Source organism: Stegodyphus dumicola, chromosome 4 (assembly GCF_044657685.1).
Source record: "Stegodyphus dumicola isolate Sdum_Otavi_A_Nest chromosome 4, ASM4465768v1".
Classification (NCBI taxonomy): Eukaryota; Metazoa; Arthropoda; class Arachnida; order Araneae; family Eresidae; genus Stegodyphus; species Stegodyphus dumicola.
Window position 1 is genome coordinate 250,811,021 of NC_140771.1, and position 26,199 is coordinate 250,837,219.

General features: G+C 32.3%; 1 protein-coding gene across 1 annotated transcript in view; it reads right to left on the reverse strand.

Moving 5' to 3' along the window:
* Trpm (transient receptor potential cation channel, subfamily M) overlaps positions 1-26,199 on the reverse strand; it is a 1,045,900-nt gene that overhangs the window by 108,371 nt on the left and 911,330 nt on the right. The window contains exon 11 of the mRNA XM_085816215.1: positions 505-639. Within this exon, the coding sequence (XP_085672341.1) occupies positions 505-639 (135 nt within the window). The remainder of the gene's footprint in view (positions 1-504; positions 640-26,199) is intronic.

The following is a 26,199-nucleotide window of genomic DNA, read 5'->3' on the forward strand; positions in this document are numbered from 1 at the left end:
TCACTTAAAAAGTCGAAGAAAATTGACAAAAATCCAATTCTTCTTATTCTTGTAAAAAGCGCCAAACAAATAAGTGGACGATTGTGCACTTTAGCAGCGAAATTATTTCTAAGTGCTTATTAGCTAAAATCACGATCGGAGTTTTCCGGAAAATGTCACATGACATGTCTCATGATCTCTCATTTCTCTGAGACGAGCCAGTTTCCCTTAGAAAGTCCTCCACGAAGACATCCCTCCTCTTAGGCAGATAGCCCTAGTGTGCTTTGCCATAATTAAATACACCAACCCATTTCTCTGAGACAAAATAATCTGTGGTTCGAACTGTGTACTTCTCAGATGATTGCTAAAGTCCTACCTAGTAACCTTTATCGCCTTACGAAAATGTAGCCAAACTACCTGTTACCATATTCCAAAGATTAGCCCCGCTTTCAGTCAATGTTTAAAATTTAGTTGTCATCGAGGTAATTCATTATTATATTCATTCACACTCAGAAAAATACTTACGCTGTTGTAAAGGTCTTCAAGTCGTGGAATCGAAAGAAATTTATGCATACTGATGCCATTCTCAAGCAGCAATTTCACGAAGTCTACACTGTCCATCACAAGTGCATCCATCATTGCTTGTTCAAGAGCCCCTGGCTGTAAATAAAAGAACATGTTTAATACCCTAATGAAGATCTATTACGATAAACATTTCTTCTTCTAAAGGAGGGGTTTCGAAATAAATAAAAATAAAAATAAAATAAAATAAATATTATTTTAACCCAAAGGGGCTTTAGACACAAAGGGCTACTAGTCTTAGAACGGCATTTTGCGTCATTTCACTTTCTGCGTTAGTTCACTGTTTAAACTGTTGCCACCAAATATTATCGCCTTGCATTAAAGAAACTAAATAATGAAGAATTTGCATGGATGCATGAATGTTTCTTGCACTGTGAAGGAACAACGGTACCCAAAGCTAACAAATTTTGAATAACGTGGTCCTCCAACCCAACATCTGAAGACCGAAATTTTGAGTTTTGAATTTGTTTTATTATCTATTTCAAATTTTGTAAAGGTTTAGCGAATTTTTGATTAGCAAATTCAACGATTTCAAAGCCAGCGAGCGAAACCGTGTATCGGAAATTCTAAAGATATGCTGTTTATAAATATTTTGTGATATTGCTGTTGAGTTAAATTTTACTGTTTAAGTGCGAAGAAACTAATATTTAATATATAAAAGTAACCACATAAAGCTTTAAATAAAACGTCCTCGGGAGTAATGTAAAATCTGAAAGCTTTCAGATTTTCTTATTTTTTAAACTTTTTTCCCTTTCTTTTTTGTTCATCAACATTTCAAAATTAAAATACCGAATTAAAATTCGAGCTTGAAAAATGATGGATATGTTTGCGATCGTATTGAAAACTGATATAACAGTAAATAATTTTTTGTAAAACTAATAAGGTTCTTAATTAGCATGGCTTCGGGGTGTAATGGTCAGCACGCTCGGCGCATATTCGAGAGGTTCGTGGTTCAAGTCCCGACAAGGGCATTGCTCATTTTAAATCTCTTCTGCTTCGAAGAAAGGAAATGTCCCTACAAATGAAAACAGTATTATTAACAGGAAACTATACGATATATATTTGCATAGATAAATATATGTTAAACAATAAGGGTTATATTAAAATTTATATTTACAGCACACGTAAAAATAACTTTTATCTAATTAGTCCACAATTATTCACTTAATAGAGATTCTTTATTCGCTTTAAAAATTTAAATACTTCACTGATATGACAAAGGTACATTTCGAATTTCAATTCATTTAGTAACTTTATTTCAATAGGAGCTGCTGTTTTATTAAAATAATCGCAATAATTTTCAGTTCCTTGATCAGCGCTCTTATTCATAAAATACAGGCATAAATAATTTTGCCTTTAGCAAAACGCAGATAACAGAAGAGAATTTTTGTATTATTATTCTTTTTTTTATCAACTTTTGAAAACATAATAAAGAATCCTCGGGCGTTTTTAACCAATGCGCATATAAGACGGTTTCTTTGCACTGTAGGACAATGGTTACAGTCGCGGATAATTGATTCAAAGAAAAGTTTGCTAATTTTTGATATCTTTTGTTCATTTGAGATATTTTAATAACGGCAAATGCAGTATAGAATTTCACACAAAAAGAAAATATGAGACCTAAAAAGAAAATATGATTTATAAAATAAATTCATAAGCTGAGATATTATTTTTCTTAGAAGCTCCAAATCAAATCAGGTAGAAATAAAAATAAGAGAAAAAAAAAAGCTTAATACTTGTCGAATAAAATTTTGATTTTATTTTAAAACTCTTTTTAGTAAAATAAGAAGTATAAACTACTGAACTACTAAGCATGAAAGTCATTCGCACATTAAGTAAATAAAAAGTAAAAAAAAAAAAAAAATCTGATAACTTTCCGATTTTACATTACGCCATTCTTTAACGTTTTGCGTGTTACCATTATTTATTAAATATCATGTTTTTCACCCTTAAACTACAAAAAATTCAATTAAACAGTAATACCACAAAATATTTAAAAACAGCATATCTTTTAGAATTCCCGATAAGCAGTCTCGCGAGCTGAAGATATTTTTTTTTCCGTACTGTGTTGCCATTGCTCGCATTGAAATCCTTGAGTTTGTTAATCACAAGTTCGTTAAAGTTCTACGAAATATGAAGCAGATAATAAAACAAATTCAAAATTCGGGCTTTCATGAGCCCATGTTTAGGCGGAGGACTACGTTATTCAAAATTGGACGGCTCTAGGTACCATCTTTTTTTCACAATGCGGAAAACATACACACGTTGAGGCGGATTCTTCATTGTTCAATTTCTTTAAATATAATACAGGACGATAATATTTGGTGGCAACATTTTGAAAATAGATTCAGACCTTTAGACTAATAGCCCTTCTGAATTAACGCTTCTTTAGGCTAATGATTTGATACTTTTATTGTCGGTAGAGTTTACTATAAGACATGCATGTTATACTCAGTGCATGCATGTATATGGGTTTTCTACTTTAGATTTTCTCAATCAAACCACGACTATGATGAGACCATCTCTGTCTTCATGCACTACATCATTTTTGATGTTTTACTATGCATGTGTGTATATGTGTATGCGCATATATATCTATGTGTACGCAGATACATACGTGTGTATGCATGAACACATCCATGCATACATGCATACATACATATGTTTCTGAATCCGGTTCCGTAAATATCGAATGGTTATGCCTTCCCAAAAATTTGCAGTTTCCCTTAAATTCAGGCGTTTCAGTATTTGAAGTCTAAGGTTAGCGAAAGTTTCGGTTTGCTAAGAGTTAAACGAATCTTTGACTCCTGGGCTTTTGAAATGTACTGGGATATTTATCTAGGCTAACCTTTCAAAATTAACAGTAAATTTCTAAAAATATGATCTCCGATATGTTAAGACAGCTTTGAACTAGTGTTTGTTATCAGTTAGATCATAGCTAGCTCACGACTATTTCTATGCAAACTATCAGTTTCAAGTGATTTGACTTATTGGGTTGGTTACGACTGAGTTTTTTCAGGGAATATGCCAAAATATTTTCAGGCTTATAAAAGTTATCCTTAAATACTGAAATTGCTTAATTGTAAAACGTATTTGTTAGCCCAGAAAAACTATTAATTTCGTTTTGGCATTTTGTGTCGAAAACTTCAAATGTCCGTTTCACTTTTCAAATTGTTGCCAACAATTATTATCACCCTGTATTAATTTAAACAAATTAAATAATGAAGAATCTGCATAAACCTAGAGCCATCCCATTTTGAATAACATACGTCTCCACCCGAATATGGACATCTGGAAGCGCAAATTTGGAAATTGTTTTATGATCTATTTCATATTTTGCAAAGCATTTATGAGTTTTGATTAAGAAACTCAACGATTTTAAAGCGAACAATGGCAAAATTGTACAAAAAAAAAACTTTTTTTTTTTTTCCTGAAGCGCGGGACACTGTTTCGGAGATATTACAGATATGCTCTTTTTAAATTATTTTGCGATATTGCTGTTGAATTTACTTTTATGATTTAATTGCGAAGAACATGATATTTAATAAATAAAGGTAACACACAAAACGGTAAAAAAAGTCTCTTTAGGCGTAATATAAAATCTGAAATCTTTGTTTTTACTTCCTTGTACGAAGTAAAAAGGAATTATTGTAACCGCGAAAAGTTTCAGGCAGCATATTTCAACGAAAATATCCATTTTGACCGCTATCGAATGCAATTTAACGATTTTTTGCGTGATATCTGTACAAAGGACAGAATAAATGACCTCCCAAAAAATTATAAAACTGCTTTAAAATGAATTCTGAAGAGAATTTTTCGTGGCGTCTGTACGAACGTATGTACGTACGTGCGTAACTCAAAAACGAGTAGCCTCAGAACGTTGAAATTTTGTATATAGGACTGCTGTAACATGTATATGTGCACCTCGTATTTTGGTTGCGATCGGCCGCCCTAAACGTATATAAATATATGTATATATATATCCACTCTGTTACTCGGCTCAGTGATCTCAGTTTTTTTATTCTTATATGTATCTAAATTGCGCATTTTTTGCTTTAAAAATAATTTAAATATGTTATTTTTATCTTCCGGTTTAGGTTTTTACGCCTTTAGTAAATCTGTATGCAATATTTTTAGAATTATCAACAATTTAAAAATTGTTTAAGTGCCGCTAGGCCTAATCATTTTTTCCATGGCGGGCATTGCTTGTTTACATTTGAAACAGCAGAATAGTCGATTTGTTGCCAATCTAAAGAAATTAAGCTTCGGAATACCAAAGATAACGCCTTCTTTTATTATTGCGAATTAAGTCATCAATTCTGGAAGTTATTCGAGGATAAGTGTTTAAGATTTACTTCCTAATTTTCAATACAGACATCTTGAGTTTTAATATATTTTTTCCTTGTCGCGAAGTGAGAACTGAATTAATTGAATCAGAAATACGGAACAGTCTATGAAAAACTGTGGAGAATCTTTACATTATGGTTGGTAACTTGGCGATTTTTTGGCGAAACTTTGGCGACCAACCCTGCTAGATTAACCTGATAGTTTTATTTTTTTGGACGCCATTTTGTTTTCACGATGTAAAGGCATGTTCTTTTTTTTTTTTTTTTTTTTTTTTTTTTTTTTTTACTCAACATTTTTTTCCAACAATCTGCTAGCCGAATTACGCTTATGCTAGAAATTTTATGGAACAAAAGTGCTTAACTTTCTTAATCGTGACGAAGATTAGGTGCGAAATTGGGACAAAGTGTAGAATAGCCCACTGCTTGCCGCGTTTTTAAGAATTGCATGTACACGGTATCCATGTACACGTCGACCTATTTTCACTTAAAAAAGCATCCCATAATTGCACAAAAATGGCATTGCGCACACTCTTGACTTTATCCATGTACACGTGGACCTATTTTCACTTAAAACGTCAAAGATAATTGACAAAAATCCAATTCTTCTTACTCTTGTAAAAAGCGCCAGAAAATGTCACATTACATGCCTCATGATCTCTCATTTCTCTGAGACAAAATAATCTGTGATTCGAACTGTGTACTTCTCAGACGATTGTTTATGTCCTAGCTAGTAATTTTTATCGCCTTACCAAAATGTCGCCAAACTACTTGTTACCATATTCTAAAGATTAGACTAATCTGTTTCCTTCTTTCTTTCTTTTTTTGTTTGTTTTCTTATCTTTCCTTGCTTAATTTCTTTTATATATGGTTTTAGATTTATTATAGTATTTCAGTAGAACATGTGGCAACGATTAGATAATTCTTAAGATGATATAAATTTTGTGCATTCTGAGTTAAAAATGAATGAAATGTAAGGCTGTTAAGTGCACCTAGGGCCAGAGTGTCGCTATGGCAAACAAATAGAGTGAATTTTAAAGAGTGCATTTGTTTTATTGGGGTTTATGCGCTATCGACGAAGTAGATTTATTTCAATCCAATAAGTTTAAATGAAATGCAAGAAAAAATGCGTATAATTTAAAATTCCGTACAAGGAAGTCATGTGGTGCACACATCAGATTTTTTCCTTTGGAAGAATAGTAAGATTTTTAAAATTTACAGAATTCCTTATTAAATCCTTAAGCCATAAAACTTTATTTTCTTGAAGCTGCATATATTTCTTCTCTATTAATGGACGCATTTTTATTTTTATATAGCGTTATAATTCGAGAAAGGTGTAACACATGTTATTAATTTATATTTTTGTAAAATGTTTATACATGAAACATAAACACTAAGGAACTACTTGTCTTACATGATTTTGATCATAGGAATTCTGAAATCACTTTGGTCATTCTTGCAACAGTTTCAGTTACTTTATTCACAAAATTTACTTTTTTGGCAAATGGTAAAATGCGAGCAACCAGCTGGACTTCTTCTGCCAAACGAAACATTTGTCATTCGTCACCCCTATACACTTTTAGAATTTATCGATCTTTATAATTTATCGATCATTTTAACCGATCTTTTCTCTTTAGCGGCCCACCAGCGGCCGAGCGGTAAAGACGCTGAACACTGGTAGTTCGGTCCGAGGTTTGAATCCCGTGAACGGGCTGGCTGTTTGAGCGTATTCGCGGTTTTTTCCATGTGTAAAGTGTATACGAGCCAGTGCCCTTAGAAAGTCCTCCACGAAGGCATCCCTCCCTTTAGGCAAATAGCCCTCATGTGCTTTGCCATAATTAAATAATCCAATCCTTTTCTCTTTAGCCTCTTTCTTTCCTCCAAACGAATTTCTAGTCATTAGCAACGTTCCTATTTGTTTGCAATCAATACACTTAATTTACATTTTTTGCCATAATTCATGCATTTTTGCCATATTTCGATTGATCCATCAAAGCTGGTTTGTCACTAAAGAACCGTAGTGAATCATATTTGAAAGATACTAATAAAAAATCTGATGTGCACACCAGATGACTTCGTTGCACGGAATATTGAATTATACGCATTTTTTCTTGCATTTCATTTAAACTTATTAGATTGAATTAAATCTACTTCGTCGATAGCGCATAAACCACAATAGAATAACTGTAGTCTTTAAAATTCACTGTATTTGTTTACCATAGCGATACTCAGGCGTTAGGTTCACTTAACAGCGTTACATTTTGTTCATTTTATAACTCAGAATGCACGAAATTTATATCATCTGAATAACTGTCTAATCGTTGCCACATGTATTATAATAGATCAAGCATTCAAGTATTATAATAGATCTAAAACGATATATCAAAGAAATTAAGCAAACAAAAAAAGAAACAGTTTTTCGCAAGTGATTCAGTATTTCTCATTCATTTAATTCAGTTCTGTAATTTAATATTTCATCATGTGGTGTACACATGAGATTTTTATAAAAAAAATGACTTAATAGTCCTCTTCATTAAAAAAATCAGTTTAACTTCCTTAAAGTTTTATTCCAAAAATGTTTCTTGAAATTGCTTGTGTCGAATAGGAATATCTTTAGTTAGTTTACTTTGCCAGAAAATCTTGCTTATTTTTGGTAGGTTTGAAAATTTTTTATATATTTGATTCATGTAACGGCTTCTTCACAGCCATAGAAAACTGTTAATTTTCCCGAAGTTAAAAATTGAACGATATATGAAAATTTCTTTTCTTGGAGTTGTGTCTTTTATAAAAAGATTTAGCGATTTACCGTTTAGAATAATAGGAAAAAGAAACATCAACTAACTGTCATAAAATTTTGTTCCATAAATGTTTTTCGAAGCGGTCTGCGTAGAAAAATGCAGATTTTTGGGTGCTTCAATTTATGAGGAGAAACATCGTAACCAAAGAGTATAAAATACGCCAAAAAAATTCTCAGGAAAGGAAAAAAGTGTTCAAACAAATTTTTAGCTTCTTTTCTTGTATTTTTATTAAAGAACCCTTCGATCAGAATAACGAAGCAAAGGCATAAAAAGGATTCTTTTTACCTTCCACGTAAAGCGAATCATTGATGCGTTAGGTACTTTATTTCAAGCCGCACACTGGAAAATCCTTTCACAGCAAAAAATGTTGAAAGGTGTAATTAAAGTCTAACACTTTCGGAAATGCATGAGAAGTTCGCTTTGTCAACCAAACACTTTATTCAACATCAGCGATTGCTGAATAAACACTTAACAAATAAACAGTGAATGAATGGTAGTAGAAGCTTGAAAAGAGTGCTATGTGCCGAACAAAGAAGCCCGTACACATATCTATAAAATCATGCAAGCGAAAGATAAAAATATGTTGTTTTCAATGCAATTTTTTAAAGTAACGATGAAAAACTATTTTTAAAAAATGCTTCCCTTTGTCTGTTTTACGGGATGAGTAAATACTGAACGTAAAAAAAAAAAAAAAAAAAAAAAAAACATTTTTAAACCGAGATTTTGATGCAGGTGCATACTTTTCTATATCAGCAATGTCACATTTAGTTTTTTTTTAAATGAATGATTGTAGGTATGGCTGTGTACGTTTTTTTTTTTTTAATTTTAAAAAGTTATGTTGGTTTCTCTGTGAAAATTGCGCTTTAGTTTCGTTTTTGTAAGTACTATGCTTTAATTATAACTAGCTGTTAAATAGCTAAGTGATAAATTAAAAACAGTTGTTGAAGTTTTCTTGAAACAAAAGTTGGACTTCCTCAATTAAGATATAATTAAAAAATAAACAATAAAAAACATGAAATTGTTATACTATTAAAACAAAATCTGATGTGTACACCACATGACTTCCTTGTACGCATTTAAATTATACGCATTTTTTCTTGCATTTAATTTAGACTTATTGGATTGAATTAAATTTACTTCGTCGATAGCGCATAAACCACAATAGAATAAATGCCCTTAATTAAAATTCACTATATGTGTTTACCATAGCGACACTCTGGCGCTAGTTTCACTTAACAGTATTATATTTCGTTCATATCATAACTCATAATGCCCACATTTTATATCATTTAAAGAATAGAATTATCTAATCGTTGCCACATGTTCTATTCAAATACTATAATAAAGCTAGAACGATGTATAAAAGAAATTAAGCAAATAAAACAAAAAAAGAAACAGTTTTTCACAGAGGATTGAGTATTTCTCATTCAATTAATTCAGTTCTCACTTCGCGAGAAGGCAAAAATACATAAAAACTCAAAATATGTATATTAAAAATTACGAAGTAAATCTTAAACATTTATTTCCTCGAAAAAATTCCAGAAAGGATTAAGCATGATTTAATTCGCAATAATAAATGAAGGCATTATCTTTGTTGTTGCGAAGCTAAGTTTCTCCAAATTGGCAGCAAATCTAATCTAAATTTAGAGCTAAGTTTCTCTAAATTGGCAACTAGTCTGCTGTTTCAAATGTAAACAACCAGTGGCCGCCATAATAAAAGGCTTAGCCGCACTTAAACGACTTTAAAATTGTTGTTAATTCTAAAAATATTGCATACAGATTTACTAAAGGCATAAAAACCTTAACCGGAAGATAAAAACAACATAATTCAATCATTTTTAAAGCAAAAAATGTACAATTTACAAACATATAAGAGTAAAGAAACTGAGATCACTGAGCCGGATAATAGAGTGGATATATATATAAATATATTTATATACGTTTGGTGCAGCCAATTGCAACCAAAATACGAGGTGCACATCTAGATGTTATAGCAGTCCTATATACAAAATTTTAACGTTCTGAGGCTACTCGTTTTTTAGTTACGCGAGATACATACGTACGTACAGACGCCACGAAAAAGTCTCTTTAGAATTCATTTTAAATTAGTTTTACAATTTTTTTGGGGAAAAAGAGTTCTTTATTCTGTCCTTACGTACAGATTTCAGACAAAAAGTCGTTAAATTGCATTTCATAGCGTTGAAAATGTATATTATATGCGTTGAAATATGATGCTTGAAACTTTTCGCGATTACAATACTTCCTTTTTACTTCGTACAAGGAAGTAATGAAATAACAAATATGTATTGCAAATTTCAATGAAACTGAACATTTATAAGAATTTAAGGCGCATGAATAAAAATAAATTTAATAAATCATCTCGCACCCTTTAGTTCCGTAAAATAAGTACCACTTGCACAGAATAAATAACTTTATTCATTCTTTAATGATTAAAAATCTGAAAATCTGATGTGTACACCACATGACTTCCCTGTAGGGAATATTAAATTATACGTATTTTTCTTGCATTTCATTTAAACTTATTAGATTTAATTAAACCTACTTCGCCGATAGCGCACAAACCACAATAGAATAAATACATTCTTTAAAATTCACTTTGTTTACCATAGCGACACTCTGGCGCTAGATTTATTTAACAGTATTATATTTCGTTCATATTATAACTCAGAATGCAGAAATTTTGTATCATTTAAATAATTACCTAATATTTGCCACAGGTTCTATTCAAATACTATAATAAAGCTAAAATTATGTATAAAAGAAATTAAACAAACAAAACAAAAAAGAAACAGTTTTTCACAGACGATTGAGTATTTCCCATTCAATTAATTCAAATTTCACTTCTCGACAAGGCAAAAATACATAAAAACTCGAAATATCTGTATTAAAAATTACGAAGTAAATCTTAAACGCTTATTTCCTCGAAAAAATTCCAGAAAGGATTAAGCAAGACTTAAATAATAAATGAAGGCGTTATCTTTGTTGTTGCGAAGCCAAGTTTCTCTAGATTGGCAACAAATCCGCTATCCTGCTCTTTCAAATGTAAACAAGAGCAATGTCCACCATCAAAAACATTATTAGGCTTAGCGGCATTTAAACAATTTTAAAATTGTTGATAATTCTAAAAATATTGCATACAGATTTACTAAAGGCATAAAAACCTTGACCGGAAGATAAGAACAACATAATTCAATCCTTTTTAAAGCAAAAAAATGTACAATTTACAAACATATAAGAGTAAAGAAACTGAGATCTCTGAGCCGGGTAACAGAGTGGATATATATATACTTATATACCTTTGGTGCGGCGATTGCAACCAAAATACGAGGTGCACATCTACATGTTATAGCAGTCCTATATACAAAATTTCAACCGTCTCGTTTTTGAGTTATGCGAGATACGTACGTACATACTTTCGTACAGACGCCACGAAAAATTCTCTTCAGAATTCATTTTAAAGCAGTTTTATAATTTTTTTTGGAGGAAAAGAGTGTTTTATTCTGTCCTTACTTACAGATATCACGGAAATACATCGTTAAATTGCATTTGAAAGAGGTCAAAATGGAATATTTTCGTTGAAATATGCTGCCTGAAACTCTTCGCGATTACAATACTTCCTTTTTACTTCGTACAAGGAAGTTAAAAGCTAACGTTTAAGGCTCACTTTTAAAACCTAAACAATTTCGGTACATACTTACTATCGCAACCATATTGGCGCAATATGGAGATTTTTTACGGATGAAAATACAAAAGTTACGTAGCATGTGCAAGTTGGTGGTTTTAGTATCTCCTTTTTTTTAGAAAGATGCCCAAACTATGGGTATTTATAGTAAGTTTGGTAAACAATATCAACATAGGAAAAGAAAACATACTTTAATTTAAAATACAAATTTGAATTATTTAATAAGGATTAGGTCATTCGTTAAAAAAAAAATAAAACACTTACATTCTTCTTCGAATCTTTCCGTAATTTTGTTTTTGCTTTGTACTTTTCCCGAAGTACACAGCGATTTATTTTCACTTAAAAATGTATCAGAGAACTGCAGCGACCCGGCTTCGGGCAATCGTTGTCAACAGCGGCTATCTAGAAAACTCATTTCTTCATTCCTTTTAGACAGCTTTCAGGAAAATTCTGTATTGCTGTCAAAATATTACTGTAGTTTCTTCCACTGCTGGCGAATCCCACAAGCTTATATTTTAAAAGTAAGTTTAAGGCAAAACATATCACGATTTGTGTATAAAAACCGTTGGAACTAGGAATACAACAAAGTAGAATGCATAGGAAAATGGCGGCATTACTTAACTGAAACGATTGTGATAAGCATGGTTGCCGGAAGAATGGTTATGCTCATGTTTGCCACAGTTTGGCGCTTTTTGAAAATTTGGCTACTTCTACTAAGATGGTTGCGATAGTACGTAAGTACGTAACTTAGCAATAGAACGTAATTTAATAATAGTAATAATTTACTAATAGTAATAGCTTAGTGCGATAGTACGTAACGTAATAATTCTTAATTACGTAACTCTAATTCTAAGTATTTTTACGCGTATAAATAAAAACAAATTAAATGCAACGTCTCGCACCCTTTAGTTCTGTAAAATAAATACTACTTGTGGAAAATAAATAATTTTATTAATAAATGAATGATTGAAAAGGTTAACTTTTAAGCCTTAAATAATTTTGGTGAATTTTTACGTCATGGTAACTTGGCGATTTTTTGGCGAAAATTTGGCGACCAACCCTGCTACAGCAACCTGCTAGTATTGTTTTGGACGCCATTTTGTTTTCACGAAGTAAAAGCATTTTTTTTTTTTTTTTTTTTTTTTTTTAACTCAACATTTTTTCCAACAATCTGCTAGCCGAATTACGCTTATACTACAACTTTTATGGAACAAAAGTGCTCAATCATGACGAAGATTAGGTGCGAAATTGGGAGAAAGTACAGAATCGCAAACTGCTTGCCGCGTTTTTAAGAATTGCACATACACGGTATCCATGTACATGTCGACCTATTTTCACTTAAAAAAACATACCAGAATAGCACAAAAATGGCATTGAGCACACGCTTGACTTTATCGATGTACACATCGACCTATTTTCATTTAAGAAGTCAAAGAAAATTGACAAAAATCCAGTTCTTCTTAGTCTTGTAAAAAGCGCCAAACAAATAAGTGGGCCATTCTGCACTTTAGCAGCGAAATTGTTTCTAAGTGCTTATTAGCCAAAATCACGATCGGAATTTTCCGGAAAATGTCGCATGACATGTCTCATGATCTCTCATTTCTCTGAGACAAAATAATCTGTAATTCGAACTGTGTACTTCTCAGATTATTGCTAAAGTCCTATTCAGTAACCTTTATCGCCTTACCAAAATGTCGCCAAACTACCTGTTACCATATTCTAAAGATTAGCCATAATTTCTTCTACTTCATCATGAGGCTCTTTCTCTGGAAATTTTTGTATATAACAGTATCGATAAAAAAAAATTCCACTTTTATAATGAGAAAGATTAGAAAATAAATATGATTAATTACATTTTTATAATTCTATTGCTGTGTATTTTACAGAATTACTATATTAATAATGCATCTTCTGACATAAACATAATATTCTTTGACTGTAATATTTATTTGAATATTTATTCTATAATATATAAACTATTGTTCGCTATCGTCTTTCATCAACAAAACCAACTCAACTCTTTTGAAATGGATATTCATTTTGAAGTTATCGTTTGTTCTTCGCTTTTGTCATGCAACCAAGTTTTATCATTACACTGTCAAATATAATCTATTTTTCATTGCTTATGATAAATTGATCCATAACCCCTCTTTTTTTCTTTTGCTTTGGCGAACGCGCAGAAAACCCTAAATAATTGAATTATAGCTAAAGTTTTATCTGCACATTAGACGAGGAACCATTTATTATTTATATGTTATTACGCACTTGAAGTTTCGATACCATTTCCGAATTTGAAATGCATGCCTAGGCTTTGATTGATGAATATTTAATTGCTTAGTAAAATGTTAGGGGTAGGGCAGAATACTTTTAATGCGTTTTCAGAACATTGAATGAAAGAGTGATACCTATTTCTCGCTAGAAATGTAATTTATTCAGTTTATTTCCATTGTTGGAAGACATTGTTGTAAGTCCTTTTTCACTTATTCTTTTGTGTTATAGATGGCCGATTTGGATGCAAATATAAGATTTTAGAAAATATCAAAAGAAACTTTAGCTTATATTACTTAAAAAATGTTTTCTCACAGAATAATGGAGGCTTGCATTATAACTCTCAAGCTTTATAGTACAAGCCCGTACCAAACACTCAAATGTTACCTTAAAGCTGTGGTGTGATTTGTCGCCGTTAGCTAAAGTTCACTCTGAAGCGAAAAACACAAAAGAATAGTAAAACCTTAACTGTATTTTACTTTCCTATTGGTGAGTAAAGAATAAAAAAAAAAAAAAATCTGATGTGTACACTACATGAATTTCTTGCACGGAATACTAAATTATAAGAATTCTTTCCTGCTTTTCATTTAAGATTGTTTTTTTAAATTTAATTAGATATAGTTTTCATTCAATTTCATTCATTAATTTTCACGTCGCAGCAAGGCAAAAATACATGAAAATTCAAAATATCTTTATAAAAAATTGAAAAATATAGACAAATATAAAACACCAAATACAGCTGAAACAATTGAAAACAACCATTTTTACAACTAAAATACGCAAAAACAAGCAATTCGGCCAGCGGACAAGAAAGCACATTTTTTGGTGCATAAAACTGAAAGTTGGTCCAACTCGGCAAAAAGACACTGAAGGTGCAGAAGCTGCCTTAATTAACTCTTCTGGCAAGTTTCAAATGTAAACAAATACGGCAGCTATCGTAAAAGAATAGGCTTAGCTGCACTTTAACAACTTTTAAGTTATATGTTTGTTAAAATGCGGCTAAGCCCGAATTTGTAACCTGTTTATTATGTACTTCCTATTTTCTGAAGCATTTATGAGTTTTTGATTAAGAAACTCAAAGATTTCAAAGCAAGCAAGGGCAACACTGTTTGGAAGAAACATTTTTATCTCCAGTGCGCCATAGTGCATACTGGAAATCCTAAAGATACTGTGTCTCACAAAAGTGAAGGGACACTTGTGCTTTACAAAAGGAAACTGTAATAAAATAAATTAAAAAAACATGTAAACATTTTTTGTGGGTGTGTTTCATACTTAAATCTAGTAACTATTATTACATAATATACATTATCTCAAAATATTAAAATATTAATTTAATAAAAATACAATTGTTTAGAACGGAGCAAAAAATGGTTCACATAAGTGATGAGACAATGGGACACCATTAGATACTACTACGTACTACAATAAAAATATTTTTGGGGGTTTTTATTTTTACTCAAAAGCAATTGGCAATAATTTATAAAATCGTCTGCAGCATTTCTCTTCAGTTTGTTTTGGAATTTTTGTGTTTTTTAGCTCTGTGCAGCCATGAATGCTAAACGAAAAGAAACTTTGCCTGAAGTTCGAAAATTAGTTATTAATTTGCATATTGAACGTGGAAAATCTATAAGAAAAACTGCTGAAACAGTTAACTTGAGTCATTAAACAGTTTTCAAGATCATTAAACGATATAAAAAGAATCATATGACTCAGGATAAAAGAAGACCTGGCCGACCATCAAAGCTATCCAATGGAATAAAGCGAATTACCGTTCGAAATATTAAAAAACAATACAAGAATGAGTGCTCCTAAAGTTGCTGCTGATTTACAAGCATTATATGGAGTAATTTGTTAATCCGGAGGCTATTAGAAGAGTAATTCGATTTGCTGGATATCACGGTGGAGCAGACGGGAAAAAATTCTTCGTAAGTGAAACGAATAGAAAACTCAGACTGGCTTTCGCAAAATCCAACATAAATAAGAATTCTGATTACTGGAATGAAGTTATATTTGCTGATGAGAGTAAATTTAATATATTTGGCTCTGACGGTAGAATCTTGGTGTGAAGAAAACTCAGGGAAGAATTTCGCAAACAGAACTTGGTGCCAACAGTAAAACATGGTGGAGGAGGAGTTACGGTATGGGGGTGTATGTCGTCCGCTGGAGTTGGTAATCTTGTTTTTATTGACAGTATAATGGATCGGTACAAGTATATTGACATTTTAAATCAAAATTTGAAATCTTCAGCACGAAAATTGAACCCTCATAACGATTTTAAATTCAACCAGGACAATGACCCCAAGCACACTGCTTTGAACGTTAGACTCTGGCTGCCGTATAACTATCCTGAAATAATAAAAACACCACTACAATCTCCAGATTTAAATCCCATAGAGAATATTTGGCAAGAATTGGAATCAAGAATTCGCAAACACACCATTTCTTCAAAACCACAATTAAAATCGGTGATTCAAGAAGAATGGGGTAAAATCACTCCAGAAATAAAAAAAAATCAAAAAAAAAAAATTAGTGGAATCCATTCCAAGAAGATTAAATCATGTTTTAAAAGTAAAAGGAAATCCAACAAAATATTAAAACCTTTTAAAAAGTAAAATTTTTGGATAAATATTTGATGGAAAAGTAAGTGTCCCATCACTTATGTGAGCCATTTTTTGCTCCGTTCTAAACAATTATATTTTTATTAAATTAATATTTAATATTTTGAGAAAATGTATGTTATGTAATAATTGTTACTAAATTTAAGTATGAAATACACCCATAAAAATTTTACATGTTTTCTTAATTTATTTTACTACAGTTTCCTTTTGTAAAGCGCAAGTGTCCCATCACTTTTGTGAGACACTGTATGCTCCGTTGAATTGAATTTTAGGTTTAAGTGCGAAGAATATGATATTTAATAAGGTAACACACAAAACGTTAAAAAGGCTCCTTTGGGCATAATATAAAATCTGAAAGCTTTCAGATATTTTTAAAATTTATTAATAGAAATGGATAAACTGAATGAATACTCATTTATTAAACGCAGAAGAACACGCTCATGAAGATTCTTCGTTATACCACAAATTGTTGCTAACAGCAGAATATGAAATAATTAATGAATAAGTAGTTATTGCTGAACTAATTATTTTATCGAAAAGAACACCAGGAATCAAATACCATTTTAAGCAGAATGAGTATGTATGAAATGTAATTTTTCTATAATTTTATAACGATTTTCACAAAGCCAAGGTAAATTTAACATCTTAAAGAAAATTTATGATTAGAACGAATTTTGTTTGTTCATGCATGGAAGTTTTATTAGTATACGAGATAATATCCCTTTTTTACTTCCTTGTACGAAGTAAAAAGGAAGTATTGTAATCGCTAAAAGTTTCAGGCAGCATATTTGAATTCAAATATCCATTTTCATCGCTATCCAATGCAATTGAACGATGTTTTTGCTTGACATCTGTTCATAAGCACAGAATAAAGGACTATTTTCCCCCAAATAAATTGTAAAACTAATTTAAAATGAATTCTGAAGAGAATATTTCGTGGCGTCTGTGCATATGTACGTATCTCGCATAACTCAAAAACGGGTAGCCTCAGAACGTTGAAATTTTGTATATAGGACTGCTATAACCTGTAGATGTGCACCTCGTAATTTGGTTGCAATCGGCCGCACTAAATGTATATAAATATATGCATATATATGTATCCACTCTGTTACTCGGCTCAGTGATCTGTTTCTTTATTCTTATATGTTTGTAAATTGTGCATTTTTTGCTTTAAAAATGACTGAATTATGTTGTTCTTATCTTTCGGTTAAGGTTTTTACGCCTTTACAGTAAATCTGTATGGAATATTTTTAGAATTATCAACAATTTTAAAGTTGTTTAGGTGCCGCTAAGCCTAATAATTTTTGCCATGTCGGCCATTGCTTGTTTTCATTTGAAACAATAGAATATATTTGTTGCCAGTCTAGAGAAAGTAAGCTTCGCAATAACAAAGTTAACTCCTTCTTTTATTATTGCGAATTAAATCATGCTTAATCCATTCTGGAATTTATTCGAGGAAATAAGTGTTTAAGATTTACTTCATAATTTTCAATACAGACATTTCGAGTTTTTATGTATTTTTGCCTTGTCGCGAAGTGAGAACTGAATTAATTGAATAAGAATACTCAATCGTCTGTGAAAAAACGTTTTCTTTTCTGTTTTGTTTGCTTAATTTCTTTTATACATCCTTCTAGCTTTATTATAGTATTTGAATAGAACATGTGGTAACGATTAGATAATTCTATTCTTTTAATGATATAAATTTTGTGCATTATGAGTATAATATATAACAGTATAATATGAACGAAATATAATACTGTTAAGTGAATCTAGCGCCAGAGTGTCGCTATGGTAAACAAATACTAGAGTGAATTTTAAAGAATGCATTTATTCTATTGTGCTTTATGCGCTGTCGACGAAGTAGATTTAATGGCAAATAAATATAGTGAATTGTAAAGAGTGCATTTATACTATTGTGGTTTATGCGCTATCGACGAAGTAGATTTACTTCAATCCAATAAGTTTAAATGAAATGCAAGAAAAAATGTGTATAATTTAATATTCCGTACAAGGAAGTCATGTGGTGCACAGATTTTTTGCATCAGATTTTTTTCATTTCAAAGTGCCTAAAAATAACTATAACTGTTATAACTGAAACTATAACATGTTGTCATAGAATACTTATCAAATTTACCATTCGAGAACCAAAAGAAAAGTACTGATGATATAGTCATATATTACTTTATGAAGTACCCAACTGCATCTTCGCGGTAGAAGAGGAGGTAATACTTTCAAAACAAATATTTCGAAAGATCACAAATACTCCATAACTTGCATAGAATTCTGTCATCCGCAAAAACTCGCATACTGATTTCTTTAATAATGTTATTCTTAACACTGCATCTTTTTATTTTAGACGTGGGGTGAATTCGAAATAGAATGATTCCAGCTCAGGGGCAGAATGTGATCCTGTTGTTGACTTTAAATATGAACCTTAAATTTCTTAAAGAATTATATTTCATGAAAACGCTTGGCTGTGAGTATAAAGGAAATTTTTCTGAAATATGACCTTCCTGCTTAAAAATTTCCTAGACTGCATAAATTCTTCTGCAATATTTTTAATATATCCTCTGTACTTCATCATATGTTCAAAACTCGTTTTGGGAAGAATCTCTAAAATAAAAAATCTAATGCGGACACCACATAACTTCCTTGTACGGCCTATTAAATTATTAAAATTTTTTGCCACATTTCATTTAAATTTATTTCCTCGAAATTCATCAGAGGTAGATTATTTAATCAATTAATTCAGTTTTCCTTTTTTAACAAGGCAAAAATACCTAAAAAACTCAAAACATCTTTATTAAAAATTCTAAAACACAGAAAAACATAAAACACTAAATATAGTTAAAAAGATAAAAACAATTTTTAGAGTTTCTACGCAAAAATAAGCAACTTGGCCAGTGGGCAGGAAGACAATTTTTTTGGTGCACAAAACCGAAAGTTTACTTCTGGCTCTACGAGGCAAAAAGACAGGTGCAGAAACCGACTTAATTCACTACTTTACTAAGAGTACCAAATGCAAACAAATAGCGCTTCGTTAGGCTTAGTAGCACTTAAACAACTTTTAAATTTATCACAATTCTACAAGTATTGTGTGCAGATTAACTAAAGGCATGAAACCCTTAAGCAGAACATAACATAATTCAATCACTTTTAAAGCAAAAAACTGCACAATTTACCAACATATACGAATAAAAAAACTGACCTCACCGAGCCGAGCAACAGAGACAGAGAAGGTGTATATATATATATATATATATATATACCCTCTCTGCTGTCCTCGGTGAGGTCAGTTTTTTTATTCGTATATGTTGGTAAATTGTGCAGTTTTTGTACTGCACAATTTACGAATGCAAACATATACGAATGCAAAAGAGTGTATATATATATATATATATATATATATACTCTTTTGTAAAAAAATTGAAGCACCATGAAGAAAGTGGTTGTTTTTGATAAAATTGAATATGTGTATAGCTCATTCAATTAATACTCATACACCGATAATAAAATGATCAAAAAATCAAGGTCACAGTACCTGTTCACGGCTCACAATCACCCACTGAGTGTTCAAATTAGTGGTTGTTCGAACCGCCCCTGACTGCAATGCATGCTTGAATTCGTCGAGGCAAGGAGTGGTAAGAGATACCTAATGTCATTCTGTGACACATTCTGCCAGGCATTCATCAGATGTTGCTCCAGATCTGCGATATTTTGTGGTGGCCGAATCTGACGGCCCACAATGTCCCAGACATGTCCGGTGAAAGGTTTGGTGACCTTGCTACCCAAGGAAGAATATAAACCTCACGCAGACGGTCCAGAGTTATTCGAGCGGTATGTGGCCTGGCATTATTTTGTTGGAAAATGGCCCCATGATGACGTGCCATGAAAGGTAATGCAACCGGCCGCAGGATGGTATCAACATATAGTTGAGCTGTTAAAGATGTACGGAGGATGACTAAAGATGACCTGCTGTCATGAGAAATAGCGCCCCACAACATCACACCAGGGGTTATGGCTGTATGCCTTTGTAAAACAAAGGCTGATTGGGACCACTGGCCCCGTCCTCTGCAGACACGAACACGGTGATCATTTGCTTCAAGAGTGAAGCGGATTCATAGCTGAACACTATACGATGCCAGTCTGATGGCAGGACGTGGCTGTAGTGCGTTGAATAGTCGACAATGATACCGTTGGGGCCGTTCGGGCCTGGCGAACAATCCTCCAATCTTGCCTCGCATTTGTGCTCCTTGGCCTTCCAGAGCCTTCATTTCATCGACATGCAACCATGTTCGAAGTCGTTTAGTTGTCTGTAAGGTTTTCGATATCGCCGTAATGGCATTTTTAGTGATTAAATGGGTAATCCTCTCAGTCCGGTACTTGCTGACATTTATATGCACTATTTGAGATGAAATTATTTGATAAATTATCTTTTCGTCTTTGGATTCGGTATGTTGACGACACTTTCGCGCTTTTTGATGGTTATAAAGAGGATTTATCCGAGATTCTATCTATTATGAATTCAATTGATCCAGCCATCCAATTCACTCTTGAAATTGAATCCAACAATTCCCTCCCCTTCCTCAATATTCTTATAACCCGCAATGAAACTGATTTTAGCACCACTGTGTACCGTAAACCCTTTGCAGTTTGTTTGCCACCCCATGCCAGGTCATGCCATCCTGTTAAGCAAAAAATGGCTTCTTTTTACTATTATGTATTCCGCGCGCTTAAAGTTTGTTCCTCTGAATCTTTGCTTACCAATGAACTTAATTATTTGAGAGCAGTTGCGATTGACCGTGGATTTTCTCCCGTGATTATTGAGCCGTTAAAAATTATTTATTAATTATTATTAAGCCGTTAAAAAATTTTCAGATACCCATCAAAGAAGACATTCCACTGTTAGAAATAATATTAATGACCTTGTCGTGCTTCCATTTTATCCTTCTGTTAGCTATAAAATTGCACGGATTCTCCAGAAATTCAATTTTAAAGTCGGTTTCTCCCCTATTAATAAAATTCACCCTTCGATTCTAAAAGATTGCGTTTCTGTCTTGAATTCTTGGGGAATTTATAGTATATCGTGTCAGTGTGGTTTAAGATATATTGGCCAAACAAAAAGAGCGTTGAAGTTTCGTATCAAGGAACATGAATCTTATGTCAAAAAAGGCGAAATTAACAAGTCTTCAATAGCGTATCATAGTTGGACTTTTAACCTTAATTTTGATTTTGGGTCTGCAAAAATCATCCAAAAGGCTTCTTCCATAGGCGAATTGGATTTTCTTGAGGCTTTTCACATTCACAAAGATTTAGCAAGTTTAGTTAATGATTTGAAGTCCAATGCAGTCCTTCCTAATGCCTTTAAAATTCTACTATCTTAATTCAGTTATTTTTGCCGATAGATGGCGATACCTTCTCGCATTTGGTACTACCAGAGGGTATAAAAATTCGTTCAGTGGTTGCTTTCCATTATTTGAAGTTCAGATTTTGAGCGTAAGGTGCATTTGCCCCTCGCTTCCTATTTTGACTTCGCTAATATTTCTTTATGCTTGATCAGATAGCCTGGCTCAGTAAAAGTAGGCGGCCAGTGCAACTCTGATTAAAAATCTAGTTATAACCACGTGCAGTGCTGATAAGGACCACGTGTTTCTGTGACTCCTTCTCCTATTTTCTTCTTTCTATGTATTTCTTTCTCCTGATGAGGAGGGACCTTTAGCTGCCCTCGAAATCGATTGAGTGTTTCATTATACCTACGCTAAATACAAGGTTGTTTTTTACGATTTTGAAATGGATCCTGTTTTTTAAAACTATCGTCTGATAATTTAAGTTACGACTACATTGATGATTCTTCAACAATCTATTTATTCCTGACAAAAGCTGTTACATCACACACACACACACACACACACACACACACACACACACACACACACACACACACACACACACATATATATATATATATATATATAACAAATATTATGTCATTCGTACAAAGCTAATTTAAATTTAAATTATGAAAATTTAATTGTATACAAATAAAAGATTAATTATTCTGCAAACTAATTTGCAAGATCATTCAAATTCAAAAAAGAATTATTTAATTTTAATTTAACTTTATTGTTAGTTTCTTATGAAACTATATATATAATATTGTATATTATGTATATATAGTTTCCTTCCCGAAGAAATTTGTTACGCATATATGTATGTGATGTACCACCTTTTGTCCGGAATAAATAGATTGGTGAAGAAATATAGATGCAGTCGTAACTGAAATTATCAGACGATAAGTTTAAAAAACAGGATCCATTTATTATTGGTCAGGAGAAATAGCAGTTACAAAATCAGATATCTGGAGTAAATAAAAAAGAACTACTAATAACTTTTGTATGAAGTTTTACTGCATCGTTACATTAAAGAAAAGACCCCGATATTCCTTTGCGAGTCCTTTTATAGCCTCTGGAAAGGCGAAGCTTCAAAGAAAGGACGTCAGCCAATCCAGTTCGCTTTAAATATCTCCAGAACAGGTGTCCGCCGATAATATCGCGGCAAAAACATCGCGGAAGAAAACGTCGCGGAGAAAACATCGCAAAGAGAAAACATCGCAAAGAGAAAACATCGCAGTTTTAAAACATCGCGGTAAAAATATCGTCGTCGAAAATAAAGCAGTTCAAAAACTTCGCAGTTTAAAAACATCGTCGTCGAAAATATCGTGGTAAAAAATAAAGTATCTACAAATCATCGTATGACGATAACATCGCAGATATGCTTTTTTCAGGTTTTAATAATTGTAAATGGATATTCTCATAATGATTTCTGAGCGCAAGGTGTAAAGAATAATTTTTACTTTCACATTTTTTATTGACTAATAAATTTTTGCTGAAAAAGTAAGAAGGAAACTTAAGCATACAAAACTAAATGCAACTTATAGATTATACTTTTCATGAAAAATTACCAGTGAAAACTTTACAAAAAATGATTTATTAATGGCCTTTGTTAGTTAACTATGTCGGTTTAAAATTCTATTAAGTGCCATAAGTTGCATTAATTTTCTATGCTTAAGTTTCTTTTTTATTTTCTCAGCAAAATTTATTGATTAATAAAAAATATGAAAGTAAAAATTATCCTTCTTTCCATCTTGTGCTCACAAATCATTACGGGAATATACATGTATAGTTATTAAAGCCTGAAAGAAGCATGTTTGCGATGTTATCGTCATGCGATAATTTGTAGATACTTTATTTTTTACGACGATATTTTCGACGACGATGTTTTTAAACTGCGAAGTTTTTGAGCCGCTTTATTTTCGACGACGATGTTTTGTACCACGATGTTTTAGAACTGCGATGTTTTCTCCCACGATGTTTTGTAGCACGACGTTTTCGCCTTGCGTTGTTTTCTCCGCGACGTTTTCGTCTGCGATGTTTTTGCAGCGATGTTTTCGGCTGTACACCAGAACATTCTATAACTGTACGTGTAGAAAAGGCGGGAAAAACAACTTGACTACGGGGCTGTGGATTTAATTCCACGTACTTTCAAATAAGAGACCGTCATCATTAAAAATGAAAAGAACATACAGTTAGAATTTTAAGTGTAATCTTGACTATGGAATTTTAATTATTACATATATATATGATATATATATATATATATGGACATTTTCGTTCGGACATATCCGAAAATTTTCTGCATTACGATGCTTCCTTTACTGCGGACAAGGAAGCAATTACTCATAAAACTGGTGTCAGTAACTATAATTCCTGAGTGGTGTACGTTAATAATCGGAAAAAGATAATTTTCTACAAATTACTTAATTCTTATATAGCTACTTTTGTATTTACGTGAATTGCGAGTATCGCAACTGCAGATGTACTGTTCCCGAATTGATGGGACTTTAGTTTTCGGTTTCGATCAATGGAAAGGATCGGAAGACTTAATCTCGCAATAAGACTTACTGTCAGAAATAGATTACAGCAGAAGATTGGACTTTCCATGGTTGCACTAGCTTCACTTAATTTTTTCGTCGAAGTTCACTCCTTGCCAGATCCAGATGAAGAGCAGTTTATCTTAACTGTTCTCAAACGTGGTTTTTAATATCCTGAAACGTGACAGTTCTAGTAAATCTTCGCAATTCAGCGTAAAGCTCGGAAGAAGCCACTTTTTTTTCCTCCCCGAAAGAAATTTGTTACTGGTTTGTTCTCGCCTTTTTATCTTCTTCGATTATGTGTCACGAAAGCATTTTGCTTAAAGATGTCAAGTGTCATTTAAGAATTTTTCAAGGTTGAATGTATCATAGTTGTTTTGTTGTGCCTCTTGAACGGACAAGCGTTTTAGAAACTCTAACACTTCTAGCTGAAGCATATTTTAATTTGAACAATAACATGTTTTAAGAAAGCTTTCAAGCTTAACTTTCCTTTTGACGTATTTTAATAAAAACTTTGCTCTTCGCGGCTAGAAGCAGAATTTTCATCCAACACGATAAGCGAGAAAATTAATTTTCAAATTAAGTTATCACAACCCATCTACGATTTTTTTATACATTTAATAATTAATTCAATTGATTTTGGTTTTCGTTTCGATCAAACAAGGTTATCACGTGCTGGTAAGAGATTTTTCTCCGGAGATATAGTGCAAAATTTCACTTTTGACGTCTCTTTAATCAATTTAAAAACATTTCGGAGGCTTTTCACACAATTGTAGGCGATTTTTCTTTGTTATTAAACAAAAATTAATCTGCTTGAAAATTTTTTATTTGCAACTATTTTTTTAAGTGCTAATTATCGTCTGCTTCTTTACAGTATTCTTTTCATGTAAAATAACACTTTTAAAGAATCAGTGGATGGAAGCCTTCTACGAAAAACATTCTTAGTATCTAATTATTAAAAAGGCTGTCAAAGCCTGGTGTTTCGTTAGCTAAAGTACGATAGGTGATACTGTCACAAGAAAGAAAACATAAAGTCAAAGTTTGCATTCGAGGGGAAAAATTTTTCCAAATAATACCCATCATCGAAAAAGACGGAATGGTTTGAATGTTGCAAAGGTAAGATCCTTAAAGTTAAAAGAAAATCTGTCAAATCAAAGAGCTGTTCCAAAATCATTAAAACTGGCAACTGGATGCAAAGTGATTAATGCCCATTTGGATCTCAAAAAGCCTGAAAAACGTCCTTCTCAACCGACGTGTGTATTATCCTTCTCAAGGACATATCGTCGGAAGCAGAAAGCGCTTCAGAAGTCTTAGTGAGAAACATTTATCTGTTATAAAAATGGAAAAATGTTGTAACAATATGTGAATCGTTGGTGTATTTAAATGACTGGAATAAAAAAAATTCATTTATTATCACCAAAGATGTGAGAAAAATTTTAAAACATAGTTCAAAGGTTCTAAGGAAAGTTTTTCAAAGGGATTTATGACTATTGCTAGTTTTTCATATAAAGGTAAATTAAAAACGAAGAGAATGGACAGAAAGGGTAAGGTCAACTCCACATATTATCAGGAAAATATTTTATACCCAATTTTCAAGTATGAAATATCTTTTGTGTATCCCTAGTGCCATGAATGAGTAATACTGCATCCACTTGAACCAATCAGGCTTAATCTTCGGATTATGGTAACTTGGCGAAATTTTGGCGACCAACCCTGCTACAGCAACCTGCTAGTTTTGTTTTGGACGCCATTTTGTTTTTACGAAGTAAAGGCACTTTTTTTTTTTTTTTTTACTCAACATTTTTTCCAACAATCTGCTAGTTGAATTACGCTTATGCTAGAACATTTACGGAACAAAAGTGCTTAATCATGACGAGGATTAGGTACGAAATTGGGAGAAAGTGCAGAATCGCAAACTGCTTGCCACGTTTTAAGGAATTAGTATACAAATGCCTAGCACTAAGACTGGCCTTTATTT